The sequence below is a fragment of the Daktulosphaira vitifoliae genome, unplaced genomic scaffold (assembly GCF_025091365.1).
Source record: "Daktulosphaira vitifoliae isolate Bord-2020 unplaced genomic scaffold, ASM2509136v1 Scaffold_1, whole genome shotgun sequence".
In the NCBI taxonomy this organism is placed as follows: Eukaryota; Metazoa; Arthropoda; class Insecta; order Hemiptera; family Phylloxeridae; genus Daktulosphaira; species Daktulosphaira vitifoliae.
Genome location: NW_026099572.1, coordinates 12,558,709 through 12,574,575, shown reverse-complemented (window position 1 = coordinate 12,574,575; position 15,867 = coordinate 12,558,709). Strand labels below are relative to the sequence as shown.

At 25.3% G+C, this 15,867-nt stretch overlaps 2 protein-coding genes across 2 annotated transcripts in view; both read left to right on the top strand.

Moving 5' to 3' along the window:
• The window catches only part of LOC126896170 (nucleoporin Nup188), a 17,552-nt gene extending 9,994 nt beyond the window's left edge, over positions 1-7,558 (top strand). Inside the window, exons 12-28 of the mRNA XM_050668735.1 lie at positions 336-463; positions 641-778; positions 840-947; positions 1,207-1,371; positions 1,451-1,602; positions 1,742-1,877; positions 2,962-3,206; positions 3,310-3,485; positions 3,550-3,782; positions 3,862-4,014; positions 4,078-4,242; positions 4,300-4,443; positions 6,224-6,396; positions 6,457-6,673; positions 6,744-6,935; positions 7,016-7,167; positions 7,238-7,558. Coding sequence (XP_050524692.1) covers positions 336-463; positions 641-778; positions 840-947; positions 1,207-1,371; positions 1,451-1,602; positions 1,742-1,877; positions 2,962-3,206; positions 3,310-3,485; positions 3,550-3,782; positions 3,862-4,014; positions 4,078-4,242; positions 4,300-4,443; positions 6,224-6,396; positions 6,457-6,673; positions 6,744-6,935; positions 7,016-7,167; positions 7,238-7,292 — 2,732 coding nt within the window. The 3' untranslated portion in view covers positions 7,293-7,558. The remainder of the gene's footprint in view (positions 1-335; positions 464-640; positions 779-839; positions 948-1,206; positions 1,372-1,450; positions 1,603-1,741; positions 1,878-2,961; positions 3,207-3,309; positions 3,486-3,549; positions 3,783-3,861; positions 4,015-4,077; positions 4,243-4,299; positions 4,444-6,223; positions 6,397-6,456; positions 6,674-6,743; positions 6,936-7,015; positions 7,168-7,237) is intronic.
• A 4,842-nt stretch (positions 7,559-12,400) lies between these two features.
• Positions 12,401-13,124, top strand: LOC126896417 (histone H1A, sperm-like). The gene has a single exon (XM_050669182.1). It carries the CDS (start codon positions 12,444-12,446, stop codon positions 13,077-13,079), a length of 636 nt encoding a protein of 211 aa, XP_050525139.1. The 5' UTR covers positions 12,401-12,443; the 3' UTR covers positions 13,080-13,124.
• The last annotated feature ends 2,743 nt before the right edge of the window (positions 13,125-15,867 follow it).

Here is a 15,867-nt window from a genome sequence, read left to right as displayed (position 1 = left end):
GGGGGGGGGGGGTATTTATGATAAAAATACTAAAATCAAGTTGAGTAACTAATAAATTTTTTTTTTAAAAATCTCAAATTTTCATAGAATGTCTATTTTAATATATATAATAAAGTTTAAAGAATTCTCATTAAAATGTTAATGATCAATTTCTTTTGACACATTCTATATATATATATATAGAATGATTCACATATAATAAACCCCTTAATTCATAGAAAAATAAAATAAATTATATATAAGATCAATTAAGTGGTTTATTATATATGAATCATTCTGTATATGTAAAATCAAAAAATTTGTTGAGAAAAAATATTTTACTTTTTTTATTCTAGGTGAAAAAGATTTTATAAAAGTTATGCACAATTACCATAGTTGGACAAGTGGCATTGGTAAAAGAAATATCCAAAGTCTCATATTTGCGTTATCTTTGCTAAATTATATAATAAATTCTAAACAAATTGTATGTTTATTATTTTTTCTATTACATGTTACATTAATAATAATTTATAATTTATTTTCATAATATTACTATGATTAATATTTTACTCTATATAATTCTACTAAATTTTCTCTCTTGATGTACATTAGATTGTTTGCTTGTTCATCTTTAAGCTTTTTATATCATTTTTTTTTTTAGACTGAAGTTAAACAAGAAAAAAATATAGCAATGTTTGATCCAGAAAGAAGATTGTCTAATTTGTTGTCTTACCGCTTGACAGTTTTTCATAATAAGTTAAATGTATTATCACTTACTATTCTTGGAACTTTAGCTGAAGTAACAACTATTAAAATTTTGTCCAAAATAATAATAAATTAAATTTTAATTTATATTTCAGAAGCGGTTTGTTTCATTTAGTCTTTCAATGGGATTTGATAATGACAAGAGAGCAAGGAAAGAAATGTTGTCATATTTGAAGTTACATCGTTTACATTCTGTTAATATTGTATGAGTATTTGTAGTTAATAGTATGTTAGATGATAGTCTACCATCTAATTTATAAATGTTAATGTAATTTATTTGAAAAAAAATTTCATTTTATTACAAATATTAAAAATTATTATTATGCACCAACTTAGACTTTCATCAATTATATAATACTTTAAAAATAATAGAATGAAATTTCAGTTATAATAATTTAAATTTTTAATTCAAAATAATTAAAATAAATTTAATAATTAATATTTTTTTGCATTAATGTTTAGGTAAAAATGTTGAGATTTTTACATAATGCCATTTCATATCAATGCAAAATGTTTGAAATAATTTTAAATGTTGAACTCCTTGAACAATGTATTAAGAATAAGAAACGTATTGAAAACAATGATGACAGCATTTTGTGGTTTATTGAATTAGAACTTGAAACAGATGTATATTATTTATTTATTTTTAAATGAATTTAAAACTCCAAAAATATGTTTTATTTGAAATTTTTTTTTAATATTATAGGATTTTAAACAAGAACAGGAAAATCATGTGTACCTTGAAACATTGGGGATTATTCATACATTGTGGTACAATAGATTTAATCTTGCTATGAATTATTTGGAACAAAACAATAGTTTTTGGAAATTAATTTTTAAACCCTTATTTCATAATAAGTAAATAAAACTTTAAACCTAAGTATTAAAAATTATATATTTTAAATGGAATTTTATTAATTCAGTATAACTATTAGGAAATAATTATTTAAGGTCTATGTAAAATTATACTTTAAGTTAATGGCATACTTTCTTTCAGAATGATTCCTGAAATTAATTCAGAAATAATTTCAATTTTATCGCTACAAGCCCACAGTTGCTCAATTGAAAATAAAAACGAATTTTCTGAGCAATTGGATATATTTTTGAAAACTAGACTTAATAGTATGCTTAAAGTAAGTGGAAATATATTAAATATATTTGATAAATAAATTTTTTTTATTTATCAAGTATATGATATTCACATAACATACAATATCAAAAGTATTTTGCAGAAAAAGTATTACTTCAGAATCAATATAATAAAAATGTAATAATTGTAAATTTCAAAAAAAGTACTAAGTAAAATGAATTGGATATAAGGTTGATATTTTTATAACTTTCTTTGGTATGAACAATATCAATAAAATTATGTTGTGAAGCAATATCATTATATTTATAATACTCATTGTGGGATTAAACTATTTTTACTTATTTAAATTTTAAAACGTACCAGTCCTAATTACATAAATATATTTTTAAATTGTTCATTAACATTAAATGATAAGTAATAAATACAATGTATGTAAAATAACAAAAAAAGTAATAGTGTTGTAAACTAAGAATTATTAAAAAATATAAAATCAATATAAATTTAAATGAGTGAAAACTTGGTAAGGTGAATAGATTTACTTAAATATAATTAATAGTTTTCATAAGTCAATTAATGGCAGTATTGCTTGCATAATTAGTTAATTTAGTGTTTATATAAAATGTATTTAGTGTATGAATACTAAAAGAAGGGACATGAAAAGAGAAACAGCTTAAAAAATTGGTTAAATATAAAAGATTTAAATTTTTCTTTAAAATATCTCAGAAATGTCTATGAGCAAGTCTGGTGAAAATTTCAGACCTTAAGTTTCAAAACGCTGATGTTATCAAACTTTTTGTATACAAAAAATGTATATAATTGTATAATATGGTTGTTATTAATTATTTATATTGTAAATAATTACACTAACTAAAAAACATGTTTTATTTGACAAAAAAATAGTTATTAACTCATATAGTTGACCAAAGTATAAATAAAGTTAATTTTGATTGTTTTAAAAGATTTAAAAGTCATAGACAATTTTTGAGAAATAGCAATATTAAGTAAGGTTCCATTAATTATTTACACTGAGAAATTACAATTTATCAAATTTTAAATCCCTCTGAATAAAGTGTCTTGTATAACACTTTATAAATGCTTACAAATTTTTTATTTTTTTAATTTTCTAGAGTTTTTTACTATATTTTGATGAAAATAAAACCGAAGAAGCAAATGATATTAAAAGAAAGTTATTATATTCATGGAAATTTTTTACACTTCTTGTTTTAAAAAATAAAAATAATGTTGTAAGTGATAAATATCAAGTAGTTGAAAATGTTTTAAAAATGTTCATTATGGAGTTGAAAAGTGAAGATTTAAGTTTAATAACCAGCCTTGGAGAATGTTTACTTATTATGTTGCAGATGTGGAAAAAGTAAGTTACATATATCTATTTTATCATTTTTAAAAAACATTATAATACATTATATTTCATACATATATATATATATATATATAATTTGTTTAATAATATATAGAAATTGTGTTCAAAAAAATAAGACTAGTTATATTAATATTAAAACTATCTTAAGATTAGTAAACAAAAATGAAACATTAATTAAAAATCAACCTTCAAAAACAACTGTATTAATTGTAGTAAATGAGATCACAAGCATTATTTTTTCTGATATAACACTGAATAATGACGAAGAAGGTATTGATCATTTTTTAAGATTTAATAATGAAAATAAACATTTTGAATTTAAAATTTGTTATAGAGGATTTGTTAAATGAAATTTATAGTGAAATTTGTGAACTTACTGAACAACATTTAAATTGTATTGAAGAAAATAATCATGATTATCACTCTTATCTCATAAATTTAAGATTGGTGAATGCTCTATTTTACAAAAGTATACCAGCTGTAATAAAATCTTCAAATTGGCATAAATCATATTTATTAACTAATGCTATTGTGCAGATGTTTTCTCATACTGAGAAAAATTACAGAGTAAGTTAATGATTTTTTTAATCATTGAACAAGTAATATATATTAAATTTACTAGAATCCATATATTTTTTTTACATAGGATAATAATGTCAATAGTATAACTGTAGAAGTAACAGACTTCTTGCTATATTTGTCAACTTTCAAAGAATTTCATTCACAGTTTGGTACTCAACCAGCAATCATAAAACAACTATGTACTCTATTGTCTGCTAAATCTATCACATCAGATTTTGTAAGTAAAAATGAATAAAAATAATAAACTTAAAACGTAATATGACTTTTATATTTTTATTAGAATGGTGTTGAAACAAAATATGATGATTTTAAAAGAATGGAAGTTTATTCAAACTATTATAAAATATTAACAAATTTTTTAATTAATTGTGATGATTGTGTAAAAAAAGAAGCGATTAAATACCTGACTACCATTTACAATGATCTGGCTACTATTTTAAATTTTGTAGGTATATTTGAAAAGAAGAAAAACTGAATTAAATTAAATGTTTTATTTTTTTAGCCAAATAGTATGAAGTTATCCACTTTACATTTAAGTCTAGTACAATCAGTAATTAAACTAATGGATCTTATGGTGTCTAAAAGTTATTATTTTCATTGGAAATCACTTGGTGGCTCTTGTTTTATTGCCTTAGAAAAATGTATTGTAAGTAAATTAAAAATGTATCAATTAATATTATATCTTATTAATTTAATTTTAAATACAGATGTTTAGAAAAACATATCCTGTAACATAATAACTAACTAATTGATATTATAACAATGGTATGCAAAAAAAAAACTTTACTATCCTTAAAATACAGTATTTAAAATGAAAAAAATTATTTTACTTACATTTGTGTGTTTATATATATATATATATATATATATATATATATATGACCCAGCATTCACTGACAACTTAAATAATTTTTGATCTATTTAATATTTTTTCCTGGTTTTTTTTTAAATAATAGTTATACGTTTAGGTCTAGAATTATATCTCAATAATTTATATTTTTACATTTTATTAAAAATATTAATTATTTTTAAATTTTAAATAAAATATAAAAAAAAAAAATTCAAGATAGCTATTTTGTAGAGTAGATTTTAAGAAAGAATTTGGTAAAAAAATATCTTATTAATATTCAGTAATAAATAGTCTGTATCGTTTTAAAATTTGTGAAAATTTGAATTTTCATGTATTATTTTACGGTATTAAACATTGAAATACGTGTTAAGACAAGGATAGAAGAAAACATTATCTTTTCATGCATCCTATAAGTTGGAGGTGTGTCACTTTTTCAATGAAAATGAATTACGCTTGAAAGAGTGTTGAATAATAATACAAGTACTACCACAGAATAAATAAATTAATCCAAAAGTGTCTGCAGTATTTAAATTATACAAAAATACAAGAAAAGTTATTTAATTGGTTTACTAATTTAGACTTCAATTCCATTAGATATAAGAGAAAGAAAATATTTAAAGTTAGTCCAATGCAGTGTACTATTTCATAAATTATTTGATAATTGACCTATCAAATTATCGTATTAATACCAAGTTTGTAAATATAATACACTATATACTTAGTATAATACCAATCCTGACTCGTGATAAATAAACTATAATTTAGTTAGAAGTAGTATTATCTTTATAGAGAGAAAACTACTTATTAAATAATGGGTATTGTTCGTGTTTTTATTTGAACTAGCCGTATATTGGAATGTTAATAATTTTCAAGGAATTGTGTTTACTTCTGTCCTTTTCTAAAACATAGCCAAATTTTAATACCGTAGAAAAATTCAAATTTTTACAAAATTTAAAATGTTACAGAAAATTAACTAACAAACATTAATAAAAAATTTTTTTACCAAATTATTTTTTAAAATTTATTCTAAAAAATGGCTATTTTGAAATTTTTTTAAACATTTTTCATAAATTTTTAAAATTAAATATGTCTTTATTTAATTATAAAAATGATTTTAAATAAGTTATTATTATTATAGCCCTCGAGTATAATTATTAAAAAAAAATTAACTGGATCAAAAGTTATTTAAGTAGTCAATGAATGCTGTGCCATTTTGTATATATATGAGCAAAACAGAAAAAATTGTTTTCATGTAGTTTAGTAGCACAAGAATTTTATGCAATGCAAACCTTGAATTTCAAAAAAAAAAAATTTTTTATTTGGTAAAAAAATTATGGATTTTAACAAAATTTTCAGTGTATTTTTAAAATATCCCTGGGCAAGCCTGGTAAAAATTTCTGATGGTAATGAGTGTTTTTACCAACATTTTAAAACATTCATGGAGTTCTAAAAAAAAATTTCTTATATCCCGAAATAATTTTCCTAGAATAATGTATATTTAATATATTTTGAAAATCGGATATTGTTTAACTAAGATATAGTCTTATTCATTTAATATATATATTTTGTAATTTAGATAAGTATTTGGGAATGTGCCTATGGATCTTACACACAATTAAATGATCCTGACAAACTTATAATGAGTATGTTTAAAAAAGAAAAAGTACAATTAAATTTAACAGGATGGAAAACGAGAGGAGATATTTTTTCTGGGCAAGATTTAAAGATGATTAATGAAACAAGAAAAATGTAATCAATTTACTGTTTTTTTTTCTTCTTCAAATCCTAAATAAATTTTTGTTATTTCAGATTATTTGAAATGTTATATTGTTGTAATGCAATTCTTGCTAGAATCATGGTTCCGCCATATGAAATTGTATCATTACTACAGTTAGGTAAAACTGATGCTGTACTATTTAAAAACATAATGTGCGATGAAGTAATTTTAGACCAAAAATTTAGTACATTTTGTACCATTGAAGAACTTGTAAATATAGTAGTATTTATTTCTGATAAAATTACTCGTGTAAGAATACAATTAAAAGAAGTATTAAGAATCATAGTTCTAAAAAAAATAACATTGTCTATTATTTTAGCATGGGACAATATCAACATCTTTAATATCGGCTTTAAACGAACGTTATGTATTAGATGTTGATGTTACAAATTTAAATAATGCCCTAGAATTATGCATTTATATTTTTACGAGTCAACTCTTAATGAAAACATTACAAAATAATGATAATCATAAATATTTAAATGAAATTTCTGACATTGCTAAAAATATGGTAATTAAATTAATTATTATATCTAAATCATTTTCTTTTGAATAAATCTAAGTTTAACTATTATATGTTAAATATTTTAGAGTTTACTTCTATACAGAACCATCAGTAAAGACTTAGAGGAAAGAAAAATTACTTTAGTTGATATTAGATCACAACAGTCAATTGGAGATGGATCAGATGATTTGTTAATTGGTTTTATGAAACTTCTAGAATTTATTAAAGATATACATAGGTATGAATACTATTTTAATTAACAAAATAATATCAATATATTTTCAACTATAAATATTTTTTATTTTTAGATCATCTACAACACTGAATCATAATTTTAGAACTGTTTATGCATCATATTATTAATTTATGTTATTTTAATTTGAAATCCGATTTAAACTAGTGAAGACTGATACATGTTGTATTATGCATTAATTAATTTATAGAAGTATCAAATCTTGAATACAATAAAATATTTCAACATAATTTATTTTTAATGATTGGTATTTTTGTAAAAAAATATATTTTCAATTAACTTGTATTCTATAACCTAAGTTTTTTCTTTTTTATAAAGTATTTTAACAAAATAATTATTAATATTCAATAAATAAATAATAAGTTTTTTGGATAAACATTTTTCTATTTTTCCTCAAAAAAAACCTCAATTAAGTCTGAACCCAGCATAATGAGTACATGAAATAATTTAAACTAGTAAAAATTTGACTTAGACAGCAGTGATGTCAATCACATCACTATCATAAAATAATTTAATGTGAATGTGCATGAAGATAGTTTTTTAAAGTTGTAGACATAAATTAAATCTGTTTTATACAGGTTTAACAAACATCTATTTCCATAAATTAGAATACTATTGTTATCATTATTATCTACTATACATTATTAAACTAAGAAGAAAGCATTTCATTAGATGACGTTAAGAAAAAAGCGATTAAATAATTTATATTGTGACAGTCGCATGAAAAAATTTTGCGTACTCCACTGTTTAAGATACTATTTTTAATACAATGTATATAATAAAACCAGTTTTAAATTCAAGTAAAGATCTTATGAAGCTTAGTTTTCAAATTTAAAATTGACCACCAAAAAAAATATTTAGTGCTGTATAAAGTAATTTTTGGGAGAAAAAAAATGTATTTAACACCTATGAGTACAAAGAAACTACACTTGCATTAAATATTTTAAATGTTTAGTATTACCATCGAATATAGATAGTATCTATGAATCTAAATACTATCTATACTCAATAGTATAATGTGCTTAATTCGTATATATTATAATTTTTAATTACTATAACTTGTTATAGTATAATAATTAATTGTTCAATGATAATTCAATTAAATTGTATTATCCCATGTTGCGCGATTGCAGTCGTTGAATACACGGGTATTTTTACGCTCAGTTTTTTTTTTCTTCCGTTATAGTGGTATACTAATCTAATTAAGTTTAAATTGTGAAAATTTAACAGTATTGTCCCGCAGATTGTCTATTCTATGAATTGCACACAAAAAACGAAAACGTAAGTTAAGAAATCGAAAAAACTGTTGTATTATTTAAACAGTTAAAACGTAAAGCAGTTTTCCACACGTCATTGCCTATAATACTGTTGTTGGGCTGTTGCACGACGGCCTTTTATCTAAAATACCGTCGCCGTCATGTCTATAACTACCAACAAAGTTGATAATCAAGTTAACCGTAATAATAACACAAATAATCAGCTCTCGCCGATTACGTTGAATAATACTGCTGATGGCTGGAAAAAGATTCCCAATAAAAGACATCATTCTACTTCTTCAAATTCAAATCCTGGTTCGCTTCGCCCAATCACTTCAAGCAAAAAAATTATTGAACTATTTCACTCTACAAACCGCTATGAAATACTTGAAATCACACATAATCAGGACTCCCCTGAAAATAATTCGGAGCAACTAATCAAAATCCCTTTCTCTATTTTCATAAAAGGTGTTGACAACTTCACTGATCTTTGTACGGTTCTTATTGAATTGATAGGAGTGGACGATTTCATATGTAAATCAACAGAAAACAGAATTTCATTCTTACCAGTTAAAAGAAGACAAGCCTTTATGCGTAGTAATCCGTAATTTACATCCTACAACTTCGGTGGAAACAGTAAAAAATGAGCTTGAAATTAGACTTTTCGAAGTTAGGCAAGTAACCAACGTTATTCATAAAATTGGTTAAAATCCCTTACCACTCTTCTTTGTTGACTTAGAACCAAATGATAAATCGAAAGAAATATATGACTTATCCTCCTTATTATATACTAAGATTTAAGTTGAAGAGCCGTACAAACCCAAAACAATAAGCCAATGTATAAATTGTCAAGACTATGGACACGCAAAAGCCTACTGTGGTTACCCGCCGAGATGTGTGCATTATGGAGCCAATCATCTGTCATCTAACTGCTCAAAACTTCGTAAACAACCTCCAAAATACGCACTATGCTCAAGTAGCCACTCAGCCAATTACAAAGGGTGTTCAATTTACAGAGGTTTTCAACAACGAAAAAAATCTACACATAAAAGTAACTTTATATGATAATCTTGAAAATAAGAACTTCAATGTACAAAAAGACAACCACTCATTAAAAAATTTCCCTAATATTAACCACACATCTCCATGCTCAAATTACTTCCAATATTACTAATAATCAAAATCCTCCACCTTAAGTCTCTAATCAATCCCCTTATATCTCTCCTAACAAAAGTTATCTCGACAAGAAAAATGACTAGTCAGTCCTTTACAAACAATTCATTACTAATCCTTAAGTTTAATACTAATGGCTTAAAAAACCACATTAATGAACTACAAGCTATCCTTCATACTAAACGCATAGACATTGTACTTATAACAGAATACTCAAATTTTTTCATCCCTGGTTATAAATGATTAAAATGCAACCATCCAGACAATACTGCTTATGAAGGATTAGCTATTTTTATTAAATCTTCTATTCCATTCATACCTCTTCCCAATTAATTCCAAGACTATATATAATTCTGTTCCATATCCTTAAAACTTTAAAATACTTCATTTACTATTGCTGAATTATACTCTCTTCCCAAACATAAGGTCACGAACATGATTTTCAACAACTATTTTAACACTTTGAAAGGTAATTTCATTGTCGGTGGCGACTTCAATGCCAAACACCAAATTTGGGGCTGTTGCTCAAATAACCCCCGTGGTTTTGTTCTACGTGATTTTGTATCATTAAAAAAATAAAACATTCTTGCTCCTCCTGGTCCAACATATTGGCCTTCGTTCCTTCGTAAAAATCCAGACATACTTGAAATTTTTATAGCGAAAATACCGTATAAGTTAAATTACACTATAGACAATATCCTTGAGCTCAATTTTGATCGTTCATCAGTTCTACTTACTATTAATTCAACTCCGCAAACTCATCTAAGTCATCCCAAGTTATTTCAAGTAAACACAGATCGATATATGTTTCATAATCTTGTTAATCAGAAAATTAAACTAAGCTCAAAACTTAAAAATACTGAGGACATAGATAAGGCTGTAAAAAATCTCACTAATATCATTCAAATAGCTTATTGGGTGGCTACTGAAGACATAACACCATCCCAAAACAGTTGTTCTACCAGAGCTAATTAAAAAATTAATTTCTGACAAACGTAGAGCTAGAGCTTTATTCCAACGCACTAGACTAACGTCACATAAACACTTATATAATAAGTTAGCAAATAAACTTAAAAAAATACTTGCTCAATACAAAACCAACTCCTATAAAAATTATTTATGTAGCTTAACATCTAAGGATAGTAGCCTGTAGAGAGCTACCAAACAAGCTCTTAGATATAATACAATTAATCTCCCAATTAAAAATACTATCGGCAGTCTAGCTATCTCTGAGTTGGAAAAGACAGAGTTATTCAAAGAACATCTAGCTGATACTTTTAAACCTCATCTGAATATACACTCACCTGAAATGACTAGTTCTGTAATGACATACCTCGACGCACCGTTACCACTCTATCTTTCAGTTAAATGCATTACACCAAATTATGTAAAATTCACTATTGCTAGATATCCTTTCAAAAATTCACCTGGTTTTGACCTTATAACGGCTGAGGTTGCAAAATGCCTTCCAAAAAAGCTATTATTCATTTAACTTATATTTAATGCAATCATTAAACTTTCTTATTTCCTTCTATTATGAAAATTCTCGACTATTATATTAGTTCCTAAACCCAATAAACCCATTATTTGATGTTTTAGAAAATAAGAAAATCTGTGTTTATACTTACACAGAAATATATTAATCAATATGAGTGATACTTTTTCTTCTTCCTCGTCTTAATCCCAACTATTTGGGGTCGGCCAAAATGGGCCAATTAATATGAGTGATTAAAATTATAAAATTTCATAGCTAAAAGTATAATAATATTATTTGAGCGAAGAGTTTATTGATAATTGTATTTATGTACAATTATTTATGAAAATATATTTTTTTTAATAAAATTGAATATTTTAAATTGTTTTATTTAGCTTGTGAAAAAAGTTAAATTTACTATATGCTCATTGAATGAACTAGTGTCAAAAAATACATTGTAGAATTAATAATTCATCAAATGTTATTATTTAATAATATCAATCTATAATATAAATTCTATAATTTAAAATCCAAGTTGTTTGTAGCTTGTACCACTGTACGACTACATGATAGTTAGATACAGATGACCAATTGAATACATAGATTACACAAAGAAAAATATAATATTTTATTTAATTGGAGTTATTGTATTTTAATTAAAATATTTAAATAATTAATTCTTTAAAAATTAAATTTTCCGTATCTATTATTATTAGTCTTATAAGTTTATGCTGTAAAAAAGTTACAGTGGATGTTTTTTATTAGGTTAATAATCTTTTGAAAAAAATAAAATTAATTTTTTAGAAATTTTTTTTTAATATAAAAAGAATTGTCAAATAATTTGAAAATAAAACTAGTAAAACACAACACTACTGTAAAATAACCTCTATGACTCTTAATTCGAAATATTATGAAAATTTTATTATGTTAACAAGGATTGTGCATCAAAATGTATAGAAATGAAAAATACGGGTAGATTATGTTTTTTTGTTCACTTTTCATCTTTCATTAAAATTTATATTTTTACACTCCCTTTAAATAGATGTACCTAAATGCAATCGATTATGCAGAAATATGTACTTACATTAATTTAATTATTCAGTTTTTGGTAGAATTATAAGTTTTATATTAAAGATAATTACATTAGTAGTCAGATAAAATATTATTTGTAATTATTGATTACGTATTTTGAGAATTAATAAAAAAATAACGATAACGAACTACACAGAAAGCATAACCTGGTTTTTTGGTTGTTTACTAGTCGGTACGGCATTTCTTATATTATACCGCTCGGAATGAGCGAAATTATTATAAGTAGTTCAGTATTCAGATAATAAAGTTTAAATCTCATTAGTACAATGACAGATGTTCCTGCAGCAACTTCCGCTTCCTCGTCAGCTTCAGCTAATTTACCGTCTACTAAGAAGAAATCTCCATCTAAGAAAGCTAAGAATCCAACCGCATCTCATCCACCAACTGCTGTGATGGTTATGACTGCCATTAAAGAGTTGAAGGAGAAAAAGGGATCTTCACTTCAAGCTATAAAAAAGTATCTGACAGCTAATTACAAAGTTGACGCAACTAAATTAGCACCATTCATTAGGAAATTTTTAAAATCTGCTGTCGTCAATGGCCAATTAACTCAGCCTAAAGGAACTGGAGCTTCAGGTCTTTTTAAGTTAGCTGCTGTAGTTACAGAGAAGAAAAAGAAGCCTGTTTCACCAAAGAAAAAGCCTGCTACTAAGAAAACAGCAGCTAAGTCGTCGTCTTCTGGTACAGAACAAAAGAAGAATCCAGCAGCTAAGAAAGCCAAAACTGCTGATGAACCCGTTGCTAAGAAAGCGAAAAAGGCAGTCGCAGCTAAGCCAAAGCTTACAGGAGTGAAAGCTAAGAAAACTCCTACAAAGACGAAAAAATCAACAGTATCGCAAGTGAAAGAACCAAAAGTGAAAAAATCACCTGTGAAGAAAACTACAGCGCCAAAAAAGAAATGAGTTAACTGATAAACAAAATAAAATCTTTAAAACGGTCCTTTTCAGGACCACCACCACTCTTTTTTTATTCATCAAATGATGGATGTATATTGTATAAATTAAATACATACACTTTATTATAATCTAGTAAATTCAAGTTGCCAATATAAATTAAAATAAAATCAGTATAATTTTCTTATAATAAAAAAAACAATTATTAACAAAAATATTTTCTCATACTAGCTTTAAGGATTTACAAAATTAGGATTTGCGTTCACTAGTAAGTGAATAGTTTAGACTGTTAGGTTGTCATTATCGTTATGATGATGCATATGTGTCCACTCTAGGGGCCTATTTTTGATTTTCGTATATTGGTATCGCAATATTCCATTTAAGTTTTTATTTTTCCTACAGTTCTCCACTAGAGCATTGCATGTATAGTATAGCTCTGTGAGTAAGTTGGATCCTTTTCAATTTAGTTATAGTTTCTTTCCAAAGCTACGAAAAATAGAAGTTTTGCAAACAGCGATTTATTATTTTGGTGAATTTAAAGATTATACTTTTCAATTGTAGTTTTAATGTAGAGTTGGAAACTTTGTCTTCGCCTGGAGACTTGCAGGTCATTTTTGAGGAATTTTTTTATTCAGTTTGTAAACAGAATACTGATTTTCACTGTGTTTAAGTTGATCTAGATAGGCATCCCAGTCATCTTGCCTCTGTGTGAGAAAAAGGTTCTTTAAAAGTGGAACATAAGAGAGTTTTCCTAATGCTGTGGTTACGCCTTTGTTGTTATAGTCGACGAATTCTGTTATTTTTTTATATTTCAATCAGGATGGAGTCTAGAATTTCATTAACTAGGGTTAATCTTCTTATCGAAATTACGCTACTGTCGATGGCTGATAGGACATTCTGTGTTATATTAACTATTTCTGAATCAATGAAGACATCGACTCTGTTTTTTCATAACAAGGTTCACATTTGTGTATGCTTCGCATTAACATCTCCTACCACTAGTATACGCTCGTCAATAGTAACTGTTATGATTGCTAATTGTTCTTTAGAGAGTTTGTCGATTGCAGTAATGCAGTCAACGGAATTGTTAACCTTGATTAGATACTGCAGGTGTACTAGAGGGATGTGTTTAGGGTTGTTGAGTTATTCTATAGTATACCAGAATAGCTATTTAACCATATACTGTAGAGTTAGTAGTTGTAGTGAAGTCGTTTCTGAAGGCAAGGAAGTATGGGACCTTGAGTGTAATTTTTGATGTTAAATGAGTTTTGTTGAGTAGAATTATGTCATAACTATCGTAATTTTATTATGACTCTATGGTTTTCTAATATAAATCATGATTTCTAAATCATTCAAGTTTGGATCTCAAGATTTTTAAGAATGAGTCGATGAGTTACTTACAGGTAAATAGTAAGGGCAGTAACGGTAGTTGGCTGTGTAATGAATTACTATAGCATTTGCAGCAAGTTGCCATCTAGTCGGAAGTATTCATGCTGTTTTTGGCNATTACTATAGCATTTGCAGCAAGTTGCCATCTAGTCGGAAGTATTCATGCTGTTTTTGGCTGAATGTGCAAATTTGACATACCTCAATAAATGACTAAAAACACTGCAATCCTGTCCAAATCTTTATCAAAGTAACATCGTAACAGACAATTTCATTTGTACGTTTTGACGTATTAATAAGTTATTTTACAACAAAAGCAATAATTTGTATATTTATGACTTCTTCATGTTTCATTTATTGTTCAAAAATTAAAAATAATAACTTTCTCAAAAAAAAAAATGATTTAGTGTAGATGCAATTAAAAATTCCAAGTAAAAAAAAAAAAAATTATCAATTACTATAATATACATGTCAAGTATAAATTTGGTTATTACTAAATATAACTAAAGAGTTTATAATCTCTAATAAATAAAATTGGATTATTTGTTAACTTTTATTCGAAGCAAACTATATCTCTAATTTTGTTTGACCGAATTATCTGAAGTTATTTGGAAGTTGTAAATTTTTTATTTCTTCTCTAATTTAGGACCATTTTACAATAATGCATAATATAATAAAAACATTATTCGTAAAGATTATTCTTGTCTTTAGAGAATATTAACAAAAAACTTACTAGTTATTATTCTCGATTTTTACGGTAATTTTACACCACTAGTTATTAAGTATTAATGAATATCATGAATAACTAAAAAATTAGTCAATTGGTTATTGTTGGTAAAAATCTTATTGAAGTGTTTTTAAAATTGTATTAATTGCTTGAAATATATTATAGAAATGTTATTATAAAATAGTTCAATTAACTTTTAAGATGTTTTATTGTCTAGTAAATCATTATTAAAACCTCTTGGGTATTTAAAATAATATTTCAACTAATATCTAAGATAACTCTTTCAAAAAATATTTAAAAAAAATAATAATAATAATACATTTTTTTAAATTTGAACAGATTCTTAACTGAGAAAAAAAGAGTTTAAGTTTAATAACTCCTAATAGAATATGAACCTCTTAATTTTCACTTTAAGAACCTTTTTAAAACCGGTTCCTAAAAATCCAAAGGTATCAACCTCTGTTACTACGTCATGAAATCCAATTGGTTACATACAGGTATCAATTCGCTATATCAAGAATAAAAAAAAGGGCAGCAAAAATACTATTTCATAGAGCACCAACAATAAAATTCCCATATCTCCAATAATTAACTAGACACCAGAAAAAACAATAACAGCTACTCAATTAACAGAGCGCACAAAATGCAATGTCAATAATCATGATAACAGAATGACTAACAAAC

Coding starts and splice junctions, on each gene's coding strand:
- LOC126896417 (XM_050669182.1), top strand. CDS start 12,444: ATGACAGATGTTCCTGCAGCAACTTCCGCTTCCTCGTCAGCTTCAGCT.